This window comes from Indicator indicator, chromosome 12 (assembly GCF_027791375.1).
Source record: "Indicator indicator isolate 239-I01 chromosome 12, UM_Iind_1.1, whole genome shotgun sequence".
In the NCBI taxonomy this organism is placed as follows: domain Eukaryota; kingdom Metazoa; phylum Chordata; class Aves; order Piciformes; family Indicatoridae; genus Indicator; species Indicator indicator.
The window spans coordinates 11,306,374-11,323,896 of record NC_072021.1 but is presented as its reverse complement, the minus strand read 5'-3'; the positions used below and the strand labels follow the sequence as shown (position 1 = coordinate 11,323,896).

At 35.9% G+C, this 17,523-nt stretch overlaps 1 protein-coding gene across 3 annotated transcripts in view; it reads right to left on the bottom strand.

The window, feature by feature from the left end:
- Window positions 1-17,523, bottom strand: part of CSMD3 (CUB and Sushi multiple domains 3) — a 383,091-nt gene that overhangs the window by 297,666 nt on the left and 67,902 nt on the right. For all 3 annotated transcript variants that reach the window (XM_054385441.1, XM_054385442.1, XM_054385443.1), the window contains exon 3: window positions 8,423-8,535. In XM_054385441.1, the coding sequence (XP_054241416.1) occupies window positions 8,423-8,535 (113 nt within the window). The remainder of the gene's footprint in view (window positions 1-8,422; window positions 8,536-17,523) is intronic.

The window sequence follows — 17,523 nt, the reverse complement described above, 5'->3', positions numbered from 1 at the left end:
TACATAATTCATTGGCTTGTAATGGGGATATAGAGTAATGGCATAAACAGTTCTTTCTTTTATTCTTGTGTCACTTCTGCTTGCAACTTTTCTCTCTTTCTCTTTCTTCCTTGGCCTTGCCAGGGTATCCCTGCTTTGACTACTGTGTGAGGTAATGGTAAGGAGGGGAGGGAGTGGGGGAGAAAGTTGACAGTCTCCCTGGATCCATCCAGGGGTGTCTGAGGAGTTTCTGTGTTGTTTATAAATTGTAAAAAAAAAAAAAAAAAAAAAAAAAAGTGTATATACACAGAGACAGACAGACAGTATATTTTGTACATATTCATTGTGTTGCATATATCTACATTTTAATTTCTTTGTAAATATATCTTCATTTGCTTCTATCCCAAACTGAACTAGGCTGGTGCTTTTACTTTTGGGGGTAGTTTCTCCAAATTAGTTGGAGGATAATTTCAACCCACCACAACGTTGCAGTCAGGCTAAAATCACAACAAAAGTCCCCATGCAAATATCAGAAATGTTCAGACAAATTTGTTGTGGGTAGCAGCATGGAAGAACTTTTGACTCATCCTAGTGTTCTGTTAAAGGAAAGTTGAATGCAATTTAATATTGCTGTGGCCTTTCAGTTGCCCCACCAATTGAAAGTCCCAGGTAGCCCACAGAGTCAATGTGATGTTCATCTGCTTGTAGGACAACAGATGTGACCTGAAGGCATGAACAGCAAGAATGTCACAAGTGCTTATGTTTTCTACCATGTCATCTACATTCATGTGACAATAAAGGCCTTTAAATTAATGAAAATTTCTCAGAAACAGGGTGAAAAATGTGATTATCATTTTTCCTATAGTATGTCATATTCTGTCAAAAAAAAAAAAAAAAAAAAGGAAAGAACCCCACACCTGTGTGATACAGTTTTGGTTAGGTATGGTATACACCTGTATGCACTAGACATTTATGCTTACTTCCTAAACAGTGGTGGAAAACGAAATGGGACACCACTCCGGAATTATTCTGCTCTCTTCTGCGTGAGTAGTCTGCAATGACAATACAGGATATCAACATCAGCACTCTAATATGTATTGGAAGCCACGAGGGGAATTCTGATAACCTAACCCCTCACATGTGGTAGGATTTAGAAACTGATATAGCAGTCTTTAAAACTGTTGCCTATTAGATACATGTACTTGGCTTTAAGACATGAGCTAAGGAAAGGATGCAATAGAAATTAAAATGACAATTGAAAAGAATCTCCCAAGAAAGAAAACCAACCCCAGAATATAAGGCAGTACTTTTTCCTTTTTATTTGCGTTTATGCCAAAGGTAGTACTGGAAATAAAGAGTAAGGAATACCATGATTATTATAAATTCAGGACATATTTCAGTCTGCCAGTGTATTACTGCTCAAAAATTTAATTGAGCTGTAACCTAGGAAAAGTATGAAGAAAGCAACTGCTCATAAACACAGAGCTGCATTTAATTTGATACTTTAATGACCAGTGTATTAGTTCCTCCACAACACTGCTTTTCACCTATATTGGATTACAGTTATCACTACTTGTCTAGACAAGGGATCAAAATGTCAATCTTAAATTAAATTGCCTGAAGATTTGGTTTTGTCAGGGTATTGTACTTATCTTAATAATATGACAGTCCACGTTGTCACAAAGAAAATCTCAGAACCTCTTGGGGAATTTCTTTCAAGATTTGCAGTGTATATTAATTTTTTTTTCATGAAAAATGACATTGGAAGTGTAAGAAAAGTACTGAAGTAAGGCTGACATATAATTAAGATCTCAAATTAATCACTGTCTTAGCTAAACTTCAATGTGAGACATGTATCAAAATGATAAATTACAGTACAACAGGTTGACAAATATGGCTTATTTAACAACATTATTCTGAAAGACAAAAATTAAACAGAACATTGAAATAGTAAGTGGATTTTGTCCAGACTAAGAGAGATTTTTTTTCTTCCAATAATTAAATATTTCTTAAGGCAGAAGAAATGATAGGTTGCTCATTGTTTTTTTTTCATTTTCAGATAATGACTTTTTTGCACATGTTAAAACAGATTAATATATTTCCATTTATTTTGCCTGGAACAAAATTGTGCATGATTCTGTGGCTGCCTAATCAATCAGCTTTATTATTTAAGATTCATCAAGGAAAATTTAGCATCCAACAGACAGCTACGAAAGTCCAGCTGGTAGTTATGATAGAATAAACCACTGCGTCTATAATCAAGCACAACTGCATGAGCTGTTTTCCTACAAATCTGTTATTTTGCAAATGAATGAACAAGGGAGAAAAATGTATCTAGATGATTTCATCACATATCTCTCTGAAAGAGGAGGGTGAATCCTCGGGAGTAGGAATCATCTTTAATTGTAGTCTGCATACTGTTACTGAAGCAACACAGCAATACAAACTGAGCCTTGGAGAGATACTACTCCTTAGATGCTCCCTCCTGCATGGCACAGTCCCCTGTCTGGAAGCCAGACTTATAATCTTAGATGGCATACTTTTTGTCTTGGGCCCAGATACATAATTTCAAAGAACAACTGGTGTTTGTTCAGCTTCCCAACTGCTACTTCATGCTATTCACCCATCTGAGTGGCAATAATGGGGCCAAGCGAAACCTTAAGCACATCAAAGGTTGGTATGGGATTCTGAAGGGAAGAGTGAAGGGGATATGATCTGATACGGTGTTAAAATCCTTCTAAGTCCTTCTAGTTAGGACAAAAGCTCTAGCTATGAGCAAGTGTGTCCAGCAAACTAATGCCTAGCTGCACAGTTGTCTTCAGTGTTTTGGCTTCCTTAATTGTGGTACTTCATCTGAAGACAAAGTAGGACTGCTGGGATGAAATGAAAGCACCTAATCAAGGCAAAGAAGAACAGAATCACAAATAGACTTTCTTACCTCAAAAGAAGAGCCTTTAAAAATAGTCTTCTCAGAGGATAGATACCTTACTACAGAGTAGAACAGAAGAAAATGAAGCCCAAGATTATATATAAAGAAAGCTGAGAAGTGAGTGTAAAAATTGGAACGCTAGACTTTAAGACATCACATCTGGATTTATTTTGGGAACTGTTAGGCAGACTCTCCTGGGAAGCAATTACAGGGAGAAAGGGCAGGCAGAGAGACAGAAGATTTTTTTTTTTTTAAAGACAACCAACTCCTTTAAGGGAAAGAGAATTTAGGCAAATGACTCATGAGGCTAACAAGGGAGCTTCTTAATGAACTAAAATGAAAAGTACTGACAGAAAAACCAAAATAGAAAAAAAAAAAAGATAGACAAGAGGAAAAGAGTATAAAAGTGTTGCTTAAGTACTTAGGGACAAAATGAAGAAGGCCAAAGTCCAAGGGGGAGTAACACTACTGTTATGGTTTATAAAAAGGGTTTGTACAAGTATGTTAGCAGCAAAAAGGACAGGGGAAAATGCAGATATACTGGTGAGTGGGGAAAACAACAATGGACAGCATGGAAAAAAAGCTGCTGTCTGTAATTGATGAAAAATTACGAAAATCAGTGGTATTCCTTCATGACTAGACAGACCACCACAGGCACTATGTACTAGCAAGCCTTCTCTCAGTTCCTGTAAGTAGCCTGAAAAGCACGCTTTTGCAATCCATTTTCCAACACCAAAAGGATAAAGGTAATTGGGAATATTCAGCACAGACTTTCCAAGGGCAAATAAGTGGCTCTGGGGTCTGGAGGTTTCACTTGCTTGGCTACAGAAGCCCAGCCCGAGGCACTTCAAGATTTGTGGGTGTCTGCCTGAGGCCAGTGGAAGCTGCTGATGCTTTCCCATGTGCAGGTTTAACCAACTGCATAGCTGAGAATACATTCCTGAGAAACACAGACACATACACATAACTGGCTATAGATCAGCCCAGGTAAGGCACTGCCTTAAACAATATCCATGTACAAGACTCACACGAAACAAATCCACTAGCAGCCAAGTCTTCACTTCAGCTTGCAGACACAGGAGGTCATCAGTGCAGACATGCACAGGAAACTGTCCAAGTTCACAAGCACAAAAACATTCAAAGGTCTCACATGTACCTGTCTGTCTGTCTGGAACATCTGCCCAGATCCCAGGCCTTCTTGCCTGCCCCATGGGTCCCTTATGTACCAGCTGGTCCAGTTTGATGCTTTCTAGCAAACGCACAGCACACACACACTTGTCCAGCATAGATCCTCCTGACACCTCATCCTTGTTCCAGGAGCTTCTACCCACTGGAAAAACCATCTGGAAGCCTGCTTATGAATGATACATGCATACCTGGTTCAGAGAAGATACAAAGAGTTGCCCTCCACATCCAACCAGCACTAAGCACATGCTCCAGCTGCCATCACTAAGCTCCTCACTTGCTTCACTCAATCAGGCTTTCACAACTCAAACCTGGAAAACACCTTTTGAGTGGACCTTTTACAGAGACCACTCAAACACTAAACAATCACTCCTTAGTACTCCTTTATTTTTTTATATGCAGTAGTAATATTATTAGCTTCATACAGCTAGTACTTCATTAATTTTATCTAAGTTCAAGATTTAGATTATGTGTAAGCACATTTTTTAATTCCAGTATAAAAACCAGCTAAAAATAGATTACCATATTTGTTCACATTCTCTAGCTCTATAAATGCCCAAATTATGTTTAGCATCACATCCTGGTGTCTTTATACCCTACTAGTATTTCTGATCTACATGCTTCAATAATCCTGTAGATCAGCTACCTATTTTTCTTAATATTGTTGAAAGAAATGCATTATAGGTCCCTAGAAGTTACTAGATGGAAACTCTATTCTCTTAATAAACACCATCTGCTCCCTTCTTTCCTGCCCACCTCCCATTATCCATAAAGATGAGATTAGTCTTAAAATTTTTAACATTGCTCTTAAAAGCATTTCAGCAGAATTGTTGAATTCCTATAGCACTACTCCATTGCAAACATGAAGATCATTTCATTATTATGCAGTCTAATAATTCAGATTTGTAATTAATCTTTAAAAAGGTGTGTAATAGTATAAAACAGATAAAATTATATTTCATGACACCATTATAAATAACTTCAATTCATCTGCAGGACATTCAGAGTTATCACTATAAGAATAATCTATATATTAACTTTTTTTACTTCTCCATGATCAATAGGATTAGCACAAGAAAAATATCATATCATGTTTACCTTAAATAAAGATTGTCATAGACTTTCCAGCAGTAAATTTGTTAATGAAGTCAATGATTTTAACAATGAAAGCTACCTTTTTGATAGACTGTAAAATAATCCAGCAAGAACAAAAGAAAGTACTATTAGCTAGCCTAGGTTCACTGAAGCCCCTTGCTTTATGGCACAGGATGCTATGTTGCTTTCTTTTACAGCAGCTCTATTTCCACTCTTGTGCTCTCAATGAATAAAGCTGCTTATGCACCTCAGAACAGGAAATGGAAAAATGCATTAAATGCTTCTATTCTGAACCCAGAATAATCTTATCCAAAATAAAATAAAAAGGACATAGCTACATTGTACCTTGGCCTAAATGACCTAATAAGGGATTAAGCATAACATTCATTCTCCATATATTAATACACATTACACAGACCCTGAAAGCTACTAGAAAAAGAAAAAAAGAGAGAGAGAGAGAGAAAAGATGCCAGAAACCAGTCGAAAAACAAAACAAAACAAAAAAAAAAAAAAAAAAACAAAGCAAACCAACCAACACCAAACTAGTTAATAAAACCAAACACCTAGGCACAGAATCTTCAGGCTTTTAACTTTCCCATTCCTCACTCAAGCCAAGAGAGCTGTGTCACTAGACAGCGATGAAATGATAAATTTTTGCTTGTAATATTGTAGCTCAAGGGTTTTTTTTCTTAAAATCCCTGTTACTTTTCAATGCATCTCTTTTTTTTTTTTTTTTTTTTTTTTTTTTTTTTTTTTTTGGCAACTGTAAGTGAAGCTATTTTTATTTTGAGTAATTTCTTTCCGTTTTCCCTCCAGAAATCTTTTATCTCCAGGGGTACTGTGCTATGCAGCAAGGTATAACTCCCTATTTCTTGGATATGATCTTTCCAAAATAACAGAGAAACTGAACATAATGAGGTATATGCATAGCAGTACCAAAGCTAACCCAAATACTCTATTTGACATTGAGGAAAGAGAGAGAGTGAGAAGGAGAGAAAGAAGGGAAAGAGAGAAAGACTTGAGAACAGATAATGCAGACTGAGGCTTATGATGTTGATGGCAGGAGGCCAGAATAGGTGTTTCAGTGGTCTGTTGTGTATTTAGTTCGACTGGATGCTATTGCAGGGGCTTACACATGATGGCCACAAAAGTTCTACTGATGTTACAATTTTATAACCTTTCATATACATTTTATTCTTAGGAGACTAGATAATTAATATATTCCTCTATGCTATGGTCAAGAAAGTTGACAGGGATTTGTAGTTCCACAGACTCTGTCACATACTCTGGACTTTCTCATCAACTTTCAGCTCAACTGCAAATATGTCAAGGAGGATGGGAGATCAAAGAAACAGATGTTGGTAGACTTTGTGTGTTTGGGGGTTTGTTGTTTTTAGGGTTTTTTTAAAAGCTGGTGAACAGTAATGCCTCCAATATAACCATCTCTTTGTAACCTGTGTCTAAACGTTTCAAAGGATCGTATTTCAAACTGTCATTATCAACAGTATGTTTCTTCTTGTTTTAAATCACACCTGGATTATATCCTTATAGATGTACCTCTCCACTGCTTATCCAGCCCTCTCATGCTATCCCTAAGTTTTTGTGTTACGGCAGTGATAGATTGCTAATCATATCTACCTTAGGTTTCACAGTACAAATCCATAATGAAGCACTCAAATATATGGTCTGATATTTAGGGGTAATAAGTATGCAGATGTTTAATCAGGAAGCTAAAAAGGAGCTACTGGGCAATCAAAATTTTTGAAAATTGGATGCTAGGTAGAACAAGATCTGAAAATGTTGATTGCAGGGTTATACACATTCACAGAGAGTACAAGAACTGAAATGGAGATTGCCCTGATATGATTATCATTGAAATACATCTATTCCCTCATGTCAAGGAACGATCCATGAAATGAATGTAACATAATGAGTTTTCATTTCTTTGCTAGCTGGGAAAAAGACATGCAGTTTCATAGGAAGTAAGAAAAACAGGAACTGAAAGAAACATTTTCTCACTGAACAAAGCTGCTTTGATGCAGCTGTTTAAAAAGTAGATCTAGCCATGGGAAGGGAGACACCAGTGAAGGATAACTATGGGGTCAAGCATACCTTCTTTCAATATTCCTGATTACACAAAACAAAGCTTCACATTCAAGAAAGGATGACTATCAAATTCAAGGTTACAGCTTTATATTTTGTCTTCTAAAATGCTGATTTCTGTAGTTGAAGATATAATTTCCCCATAGCTGTCAGTGAGTCAGAGGTTTGAGTTCTGTTAATCAGGATGTTATTTCAACCTAGAAGGGAACTAACTATGTGAGGAGTCAGTCATATGTACAAACTGAATTCTATCTACAAACTATCTTCCATTTTAGCTTTAGTCATTCTCTGTAACAACTGAAATGCATAGTACACTATTAGCATTAGTAGTTGTCCTGGGTTAACACAGCCTGCTCTCACAAGCAGCCCTTCTGACACACAGATGGGAGGGCAAGAAGCATAAAAAACCCCCCACAATTCTGGGTTGAGAATTTTAATGGAAATTATACAATGCACAATTAGCCTCTTTGCTGAAAAATGCAGCAAAATGCAGAAGCCAAAGATAAAATAGTTCCCCTAAACCAAGCATGCAAAAGTCAGCACAGCAGAAAAAAAAAAATCACAATAGCCCAATCCCAGAAACCAGAAGCAGTTGCTTCCTGGAACATAAATTAAATAATATGAACTTCTGGATTTACAGAATATATGTGTCCCCTCACTTCAGTGCCTGTGTGAAAACTACAAAATGGAGCTAGCTTTTCATTACTTCAGAGCACTGACTCAGCATTTCACCTATGCAAAAGTGTGAGAAGAAACCCATCCATAAAACTTTTAGCTATAAATTCAACTATGTAGTAAATTCAAGAGTAACAAATAATTTCTTGGCATCAATTTGAATAAGCACATGATGGAAGGACTGGAAAGATTATGATTATGTTTTCAGAATTTAAAGAACTTGGAATTATTGAAGTGAAGGTCATAAAACATTTTTCTCTAGAGGTACTATAGATGGTAGAGTTGAAAATATTCTGGCTTCAGATAGAAGTCTCTGTATCCAAATGACTGCATGAAAAGCAAACATTCTAACTTAGGTAAGGTAATAAATGTGAACTTGAACAGATTTTTTGTTTCATTATTCACAGAGATCAGAGGAAAAAAATAATCCAAAATATTTTGTTCAGAAAGTCTTACCTTCATAGTAAACTTTAAACCCATGAGCACTAACTGCAAAGTCACTTGTCAAGCGCAGTGAAAATACAGATTTTGTACTGGTCACAGGTGGAGGAAGATGAAATCCTGTTAACCTAAGAAACAAAAAAGCATAAGCCATGGTTAATTCTCTGAAAAATAAAGTGTGACAGGTTGCTTTTCCAAACAACATTTCAGTATGGAAAGGGGAATTTTATACATGCTTCATATTACTTGAGAAAATTATTTTTAAATGACAGTTTAAGGAAGCAATGTATCCTTGTAGTGGCTTTCACGAGCACTGAATCAGGCAAGGTTACACTGGTTTTAAAAAAATCTGTTCTTAGTAGGGATGATACTAAGATATGGAAACTGGACTTCAGAAGTGATCCAAAAAACCAACCACAAACCACCAGCCAAATTACACTACTTTGGCTTAGGTTCAAACATCTATTACATGATATATTTTGCACAGACTTTTGTTAAAATTTGTAGTGGATTAGTAGTATTGTGATGAAAGGGGACCACGATTCACGTTAATGAGGGAATTTAAGATTATCTAAACTATGTATTTTAGCCTAAGAGAAGATATTTCTGTTTTCAACTCGGAAAGGAGAGCATCAACATGAAATCATACATCCATAAAGAAATCTCTCTCACAGGGAATTACAAGGTTGTTGCTAGGATGTTTTGTTGTTGGCGGTTTTGTTTGATTGGTTGGTTGGCTTTGTTTTCCCTTGGCTGATTGGGTTTGTTTTATTACAACCCCTATATATGAGACAACTAGATGGAACTACAACTTTTGTGTACTCATAGCACTGCTGATATGTTCTACTGATACTCAGCCCTACATGTTCTTTTAATCTGACATACAGATATCATAAAACTTTCCCTGTTCTAGGAGAATAACCTCATCAAGATTCCTAACAGACCAACAAAACTGATAGTATTTCTTTACATACTATCAAAATTATATAAAGAACAAGTGGAATAATTTAGCTGTGTGTACTTACCAGTGAAATCTAGACATACATTTGGAGTCCTGTTAGCCATGTGTGACAGACTGTGTAGCAAATTAGGACGATCTATTTTATTAATGATTAGCATTAAATTGTTTTCCTGTGTTTGTAGCTGAGTTCTGTTTTTTAATTAATGACTTTGAATTTAGAATCATTGAAAAAACTGGGTCAGAAGTGACCTGCAGAAGTCAGGTGGTGCTCAGAGTACGTTTAACGCAAGAGTTAGTCCAGATTGCTCAAGATTTGCATTTTCCCATAACATTCTAAGAATAAACACACAATTTCCTTTCTTCTCTTTTTTTTTAATACATAATTCATGATTGTGTTTCTATTTATTATTATATGTGAAAGAAAATTTAGCATACACACACACAACCAACCTACAAAACTCTTCATTATTTTGCTAAACATCCACTGAAAAACATCCATGTGTTAAACAACATTCACGGAGACATTTGATTTTGTAAGACATCTTTATCAGATTCCAGAAGGCTCAATTCATAGGTTGGTCTTTTGGGTACTGAAAAAAAGATGTAAAATCTGATTTTTTTTTTGTACTGAAAGATAGTATTTTTAATTTTTCTTGTTGCAAGTATTGCAAACACCAATAGCATTTAATATTGCTTCAATAAGTTTTCTGCTCCTTGTAGTGAAATTCAGTTTATCAGCAAATTTCAGAAGATGATTGAAATTATGTCCTCTCATTATCAGTATTTCTAGTCTCACCAGAGGGAAGAACAGAGATAAGATAAGAAGCCCAGAATTCGAAAGGTCAGGAAATTATTTCCTGAAAAATTATTACAATTGCAATATTGGCATTTATTTCTCTTCTTTTTTTTTTTTTTTTATCTAGATAGTGTATAGTGTATTCTATGTAGTGTACTAGTAATTTACCATAAGATTCATTTGCTGTGGAATTCAAAAACAAGTTCTATATGTTCTCTGACAACTATTTGGTGTTCTTAACAGATACTGTAAATTCATGGGTGTCCTTTTATTTTTTTTTCTCAAATGATTTTTGGGGGGAAAAAACAAAGAAACAAAAAGAAAAAAAATACAAAAAACTCCCAACAACGACAAAAATTACTCTAAAACTCATCACAGTATCCTGACTTTTTTTCCCAAGAAATATCCATGCATTACCCTATGCTCTTACTGAAACCATTGTTAAAAGCACTGCAGTAGTCAGCATGTGCTACTGATTACAATCATGACAGGTATGAAAGCCAAATGATGAGATAATGTTGCTCACAGCATAATGACCACAAAACTGAATAACAGAGAAAAATAGCGGTGACACTTAAAGAGGTAAATGTATAGACCTCTACATCTGCAACATCCAGCAACATATTTTTAATTTTGTCATTGACATTGTAATGAATAATGCCATTAAAACAAGACTAAAGAATTTATATAAGTATGCAAAGATGAAGAATTATTTCCAGAGTTGCAAATGCAAGTGCATTGTTTTATTTGATTATGGGAATATACTTTTGTTCTAACAATAAAACAAATTAATAAAATGCTTACCTTTCCCAAATGGACATATGTATAATTCTTTGACAAGTCAATACCAGTACAATTTTCCCATTAGTTTATTCATAAAACAATAAATATACTAATTCCTTGGTAGGTATCATCACTGGAAAGTAAACTGACCCAACTAAAACGCAAGCCAATAATTTGAATAAAACTTCAACCTTCAGCACACAGAAGATCTAGCTGACATCCATTTAGTTACTCAGTGATTTGAGGGAATTGTGGGTATAAATACTCATCCAGCAGAAAAGAAAAACACATTTAAGCTTTCAGAAGTCTGCCTTTTATCAACATCCTTATACTGCTTTTACTCAGAAAGGTTCAGCTTATTTCTTTAACTTGGTCACTACACTTAAATTCATATCAAAAAACAGAGATTTTATTTGTAGTTTAGTGGATGCAAAAGTAATGGAAATTTTTAATAAGTGAAAAAACAACAAGTAAATATTACTTGGTAAAAACGGCCTACATTTTCATGTTATGCACTTTGCTCAGACAATAGAAACGACCTAATACTTGAGTATTATTCATTGGGTACTACAGTACATTAATCTCAGATCTTAAGTCTCATTTGCCTCTACAACTCTACAAAAAGTCATACATGTCATTCAAAGTGAAACACAGCAAGCATATAATAACTGCAGGAGAGAGATGTCAGGTAAGCAGCAACGCACCTCTAAGATAAGGTATGTGCAAAGGTCAAATTGTCATTCAGATCAGTCAAAACTAAAGGGGTAATCCAAAGAGAATACCCTGGTTAAAGCAAAAATATAGGTTGGACACTTATGCAAAACAAGCAATCCTCTCCTTAAGTTGGTATCATCTGCATATTGAACATATTTAAAATTCAAATTTCCTGTAGTAGCTCAGGAGATTTTTTATCTACAGCATTTTTCTCTCTTACATGTCATCCGCATATTTCATTCCATTTGCATTTTTTCAAATTAAAACTCTTAAGGGAGCAAGTAAGGTGTCTCTTTACTGCTGTTCTAGATGGTGTGAGGTATTTGAGACATCAGCACAGGGCTGGTAGATATGACATTGAGCCAATATGAGATCCATGCTCTTTCTGGAGAGCTGGAGGATCCCTTAAAAATTCTGTATTTGCCTACATGTTATGTTAGGCACTTCAATAATCCCTTTACAGGGTTGCAGGATAGAAAATTTCCTAAGGTACAAATGAATTGACTAAAGGATGTCTGTTCCCTGTTGAGAGGGAACCTGAGTTGTATGTGGAGAAGTTTGACTCCTTCCTTATACATTTTTCCATTAACCTGAAAGAATGAAATGGAGTCTGCAACACAGCATTGTCTTCTGTTTGCAGGAATGCCTAAATATTCTGTCACCATTTATTAAAATATAGCAAACCATTTCTAAGAAATGTTGACTATGTTTGCATCGGTATGAAAACCAGTAGTAATAATTTTGAGGTCCATAATTGAATATTACATCATTATTTTCTTTCAAAGACTCAGTTTACACTCTATCACAGCATCTTTTCTTCCTATGAGTTACTATATTTTGGCACATGTTGCAGAATAGCAAAGAAAAACACGTGCATCCAACAGCAAACAGTTAAATCTGTTTTCCTTTTTTTTGTTTTTTCAAGTGGATTTTAAAAGACTTATTCCAAGAGTAATGATAATCTTTCTCACTCTCTTTTTTTATGTTAATCAGCTATCTAATAATTTTTAATTGACAAATCATTTTAGATTTATGGTTCCTAAGCTTTTAGAGGTTCTGACTGGAAATTTCTACAGTTTTATCAATCACGTTTCCTTCTTCTACTGTGATCCTTGGGGTAAACCTTTAACCATGTGTAGAGTGAACTTTTAGCTGTATGCTGGACTTTTAACTTACAAGCCCTTAAGGAAAGACAAACTCTGATCTGCAGGATTGAATTAGAGCAATCTTTTCATAATTACAAAGTTAAAATGATGGAAAGCAATCTTGAGTAGTGATACAAAAGTGCTCCTAGACAAATTGTTTACTTGAGATTGTAGAATGACAAATAAGATTACCACATTTCTTCATTGCCTGTATATCTTAGCTAATTGTTGTTTGACAAAGCATTGATTGCCCTTTTAAATATGTATTAAAAAGAAAAAAGAGTATTTTAAAGGCTTCTCCCCCCCTCCAAGGTTCCTCAGAATTCTAACTTTTTCTAGCCTGTTATAGATCTCCAAAGAAAATACAGTTCATCAAGAATATTTCAGTTCATATTGGACAGTACACATTTACCAAAGGACCTTTTTAAGTAGTCATTCACTTTTGATTACCTTACCAAGTTTTATGGCAGGAAGATGCCTAGGCTAGCCCAAAATACGTAGGAAATGTTTCCATGCTTAGTTGTTTTCAGGAAATTTAAATATCTGCTGTATTCAAATCACAGATTTGCACATTCTTCAGAGAATATTATTCTTAGAACCTATAATACACAAACAAAGGAAGCTGCACAGCCAGTAGGTTTTTCACTAAACTAAATACAATACTCTAACAATTGTGGTTTTTGCTGATATATCCAGTAATTTATTTATGCAGACACTAGGGATTGGACACGAAGCTAAGAAGCAAATTCAGAGTTTAGCAGTAAATCACTGAAAGAATTGCTAGAGTTTTAAGAGGGATATGAAAATCTCAGGATGCAGGAAATCAATCCATTTCTAGGCAAGGAGTTAAATGGAAGGTCTGTAATGTGTGCACTTCGTTCGTGCAGTCAGTCCAGGTGTCACGGTTTTGGTAATGGGAGAAGCTCTATAAGGAGAGGCCAGGGGCTGCCCCTTGCTGAGCCCAGTCGATTCCAAACAGCTCCACAACAGACCCACTGCAGGACATAGCTGAGCCCATCAGCAAAGCTGGTGGCACCTCTGTGAAAATACATTTAAGAAGGGGCAAAATGCTGCACAAGCCACAAAGAGTGAGGAAAAACAATGTGAAAAACAGGCCTGTGAACATCAAGGTCAGAGAAGGAGGAGGTGCAATGTAGCTCAGATTGCTCTGCAACCTATGGAGAATCATGCTAGAGTGCATATCTACACTGTAGCCTGTAGAGGAGTTCACACAACGAAATGGGTATTTCCTCAAGAAACTGAAGCTCACCAAGAGGACTTACGCTGTAGCAGTCCATGGAGGACCCAGGCTGGAGCACAGAAAAATATAATAAAGGAACAGTAGAGAGGAACTGTCATGCACCAACCACAACTCTACAGTCTCCATCTCCCCTGGGTTGCTCAGGGAGGAGGAAGGTAGAAGAGCTGATAATGGAGGGAAATTCTACCTGTGACAAAAAGGGTGGGGATGGACAGAAGTCGTTTTAGTTTTCGTCTTTGTTCCTCATCATCCAGATCTCTTTTTAATTGGCAATTAATTAATTTTCCCCAATTTGAGTCTGTTTCACCTGTCATAGTAAATACTAAATGATCTACCTGTCTATATCCTGACCTAGGAGGACTTTTTTTCATCTTATTTTCTCTTGTTGTCCTGTTTTTTGTGGGGGAGGAGTGACGGAATGTCTGGATGGGCATCTGGTAGCCAGTCACAGTCATCCCACTACAACCTGTAATGTTTCCTCTTACAAAACAGTTCAAAAAACAAATGTCTTTGAAATCTTAAAACTGCACTGGAAAGGGAAAACTTTCCTACTGAGTCAGAGTTCTCTGAGTTCAAGTTCTCAGGTGTGCACTGCATGTACATGTTGAGAAATTATTGAAAGTGTTGAATTGCAGCTGAGAATTGCAAGCTTGATCTAAAGCATCCTGATAAAATTCACCTGATGTTTGGTCTTCCCACATTCCTTCCAAGGAAGCAGTTGTTTACCAACTGAATTAGGAAGAAAGTATGGAATGTAAAGGCTTTGTTAAAGGAATTCCAATGTGAATAGATGCAACTCCTACACTTTTTATATGTCTATTCAATCAATTTAAAATAAGTAAATATAATTTGTCTTAATAGCTTTGAGAACAAAGCAAACAAAATTGAGCAGAAGTGGCTGACTGGGTTCAAGTGTTACTCTCACTGAAAATCTTAACAAAAATATCTTACACTTTATTCCAAAACTCAGTAACAAATCAACATGTGAGTCAAACTAATTTATTTCTTTGAATGATATTTTTTCCCTGTCAGAATATAAAACTGCTCATGTGACCTATTATTTTAAAATTATGATCATAGGTCAAGGCTGAACATTTTTAATTGAACAGCTGCTTTGAACTAAACAATAAATTACTCATCAGATTCTGGCATAATCATTATGTTCTTTGCAAAGCATGCTTCTAAAGCTTCTAGCATCCATTGCCAGTATGAAACTTTCATTATACAACTCTCCCCTTTTTGTTTTTCTTTTTCCTCAGAAATGAAACAACCTTTATAAATAACTATCTTTCCTATATCAGTTCATTTATTTTAATACACAAAAAAACATCAAGAATGTCAAGTGGTAAGTAAGAAGAACCAGGTATCTCACTACACAAGTAGTTCTTAAAAATAGCTACGGTCAGGGTTTACTTGTTTCTTGGATAAGAAAACTTATCAGAACACAACATATCCAACTAACTACTTTTAGACCACATCAGAGCATTCTTCAACATCCTTAAACAGCAAAAAATTAAAAATTCTGAAGCAGTACTTAATTTTAGCCTCTAGCAGCTAAAACATTATGACAGCATATTTGATTTCTCTCATCTTCTTAAAGATGGGTGTAACAGTGTGAGAGCTGAAATCCCCCCCACTGACTCAGGCTAGCTCAGTCTGGAAGCAAATGCAAGCTGTATTTACAAGCAACTCCACAGTCTATGATGAAATGCAATGAATGTGTACAAATATACACTATTCACACCATTTACAAATATGTACAATCAACAGAAAAGCACAAGCAATCTCCCTTTGCATCCCCCAAAGGGGCCTCTTCCCCTCCACCAGAAGGACTCCCAAGACCGCCCTGGCAAAAGGCAGGGAGTTAAGAAGCAGAGAGGCTGTTAGACTTAGCTTGCCAGGGTCAGTGTGTTATCTTCAGCCAGAAGAGAAGAAGCAGCAGCAGCAGCCAGATAGAAGCCCAGCAAGCTGCGAACTCAGACTCCGACTGCCCCAACTTTGTTTTGAATAGTGGTTCATTTCTATCTATCCAATGGAAGTGTTTAGAATAATCATTATTTAGCTTTCTTACACCCAATAGTGACTTATTTACGTTCTTTAGCTTTCTCTGCTTGAACTTTGGGAAGAAAAATTAAAAAGACTGTTTTAAACCATCACCCTGGGTAATAATGGACAGCACATTTTAGTAGATATTGGAGAAGATCTTGAAGATTTCTTGCATGAAGCCTGTTCCAATTTTCCTACTGTTCTGACTTCTCTCTGGTTCTAATGATTTGCACACTTCCCTGTGAACTTCTTCATTTAACCAACCCCGATGAAGAACTAATCCATTAAAAATAAGCCCAAGTCAATTCAGTAAGCAAAGGGAAGCATATCTACAAAGCAATATGCCTAATGAGTGCCAAAGCCAGGGAACTGAAGGGAAAGATCACACAGCAAAGTCAGAGGAATATGGGATCTGAATGTGCTTCTGTAATTGACAACAACCTTTTAGATGAGCTTAACTATCTTTCGTAACTTTGGTTTAATGTGTGAAAATAGCACAATATGGAAAGGAGAGATGCCATATTTTGCTTAACACTACTGTAAGTGCCAGGAACTTCCAGAACAGCTTCAACTTATACTAAATATTCTGTTAAGTTTTGGACTTTTTCCATGGCAAAATGCTTGTAGCATGATCACCACACGTTATTTCTCTTCTTATAATAAAGTCATAGTAGCAGGACATGTGAAGGAGGGAAAACTATCTACATATGTTTCAGAATCTATGCTTTTAATATGAAAAACTCACTGTCTTGGAATATAAAATGCACATCTGTAAATAATACAGGCCTGCCAGGTCTACATTTAGCATGAGTATTCTGATAAATAGGGGTAGATTTAAATAAAAATAAATGAATAATACGAGTCTTCCTAGCTAATATATTTTGCAAACATCAAATAATAGGTTAGGCTGTGCTATCTGAATTCTATAGATGAGTAATTTCAATTGGCATCAGCAAAACCATTCTCAGTAAACAGAATCATGTGGTGGGGCAAACAAGATTTTTAAAGGGAAGAATCATTACTGCAAACAGGGTAACTCACAAAAAAGAGCATTGAGAGAGCTACCTGCACTTCATAAGAACCTAAGCACTTACAGTTGTTACTATTTATGAGCAACCAATAGAGACAGTTAAATAAAAAAAAAAGATGAAGGAACTTTCAAACATTTTCATTGTCCCTGCATTGTTTAGATATGTATCTTCTACAAAAATGCTAAACATAACTGTTTCAAACCACTGAGACACATAATGCAAAATGTGAAATCAGTAGAAAATTACTCTCAAGACATAATCCATTTATTGGGGTACACAGTGAAGGGGGGGGGGGGGGGGCGGTGGGTTATGACACTGAATGCTGGTTTTGCTGTGTAACTTTCTTGAAAGTTTAACTTTTAATTCAATACCAGGAATA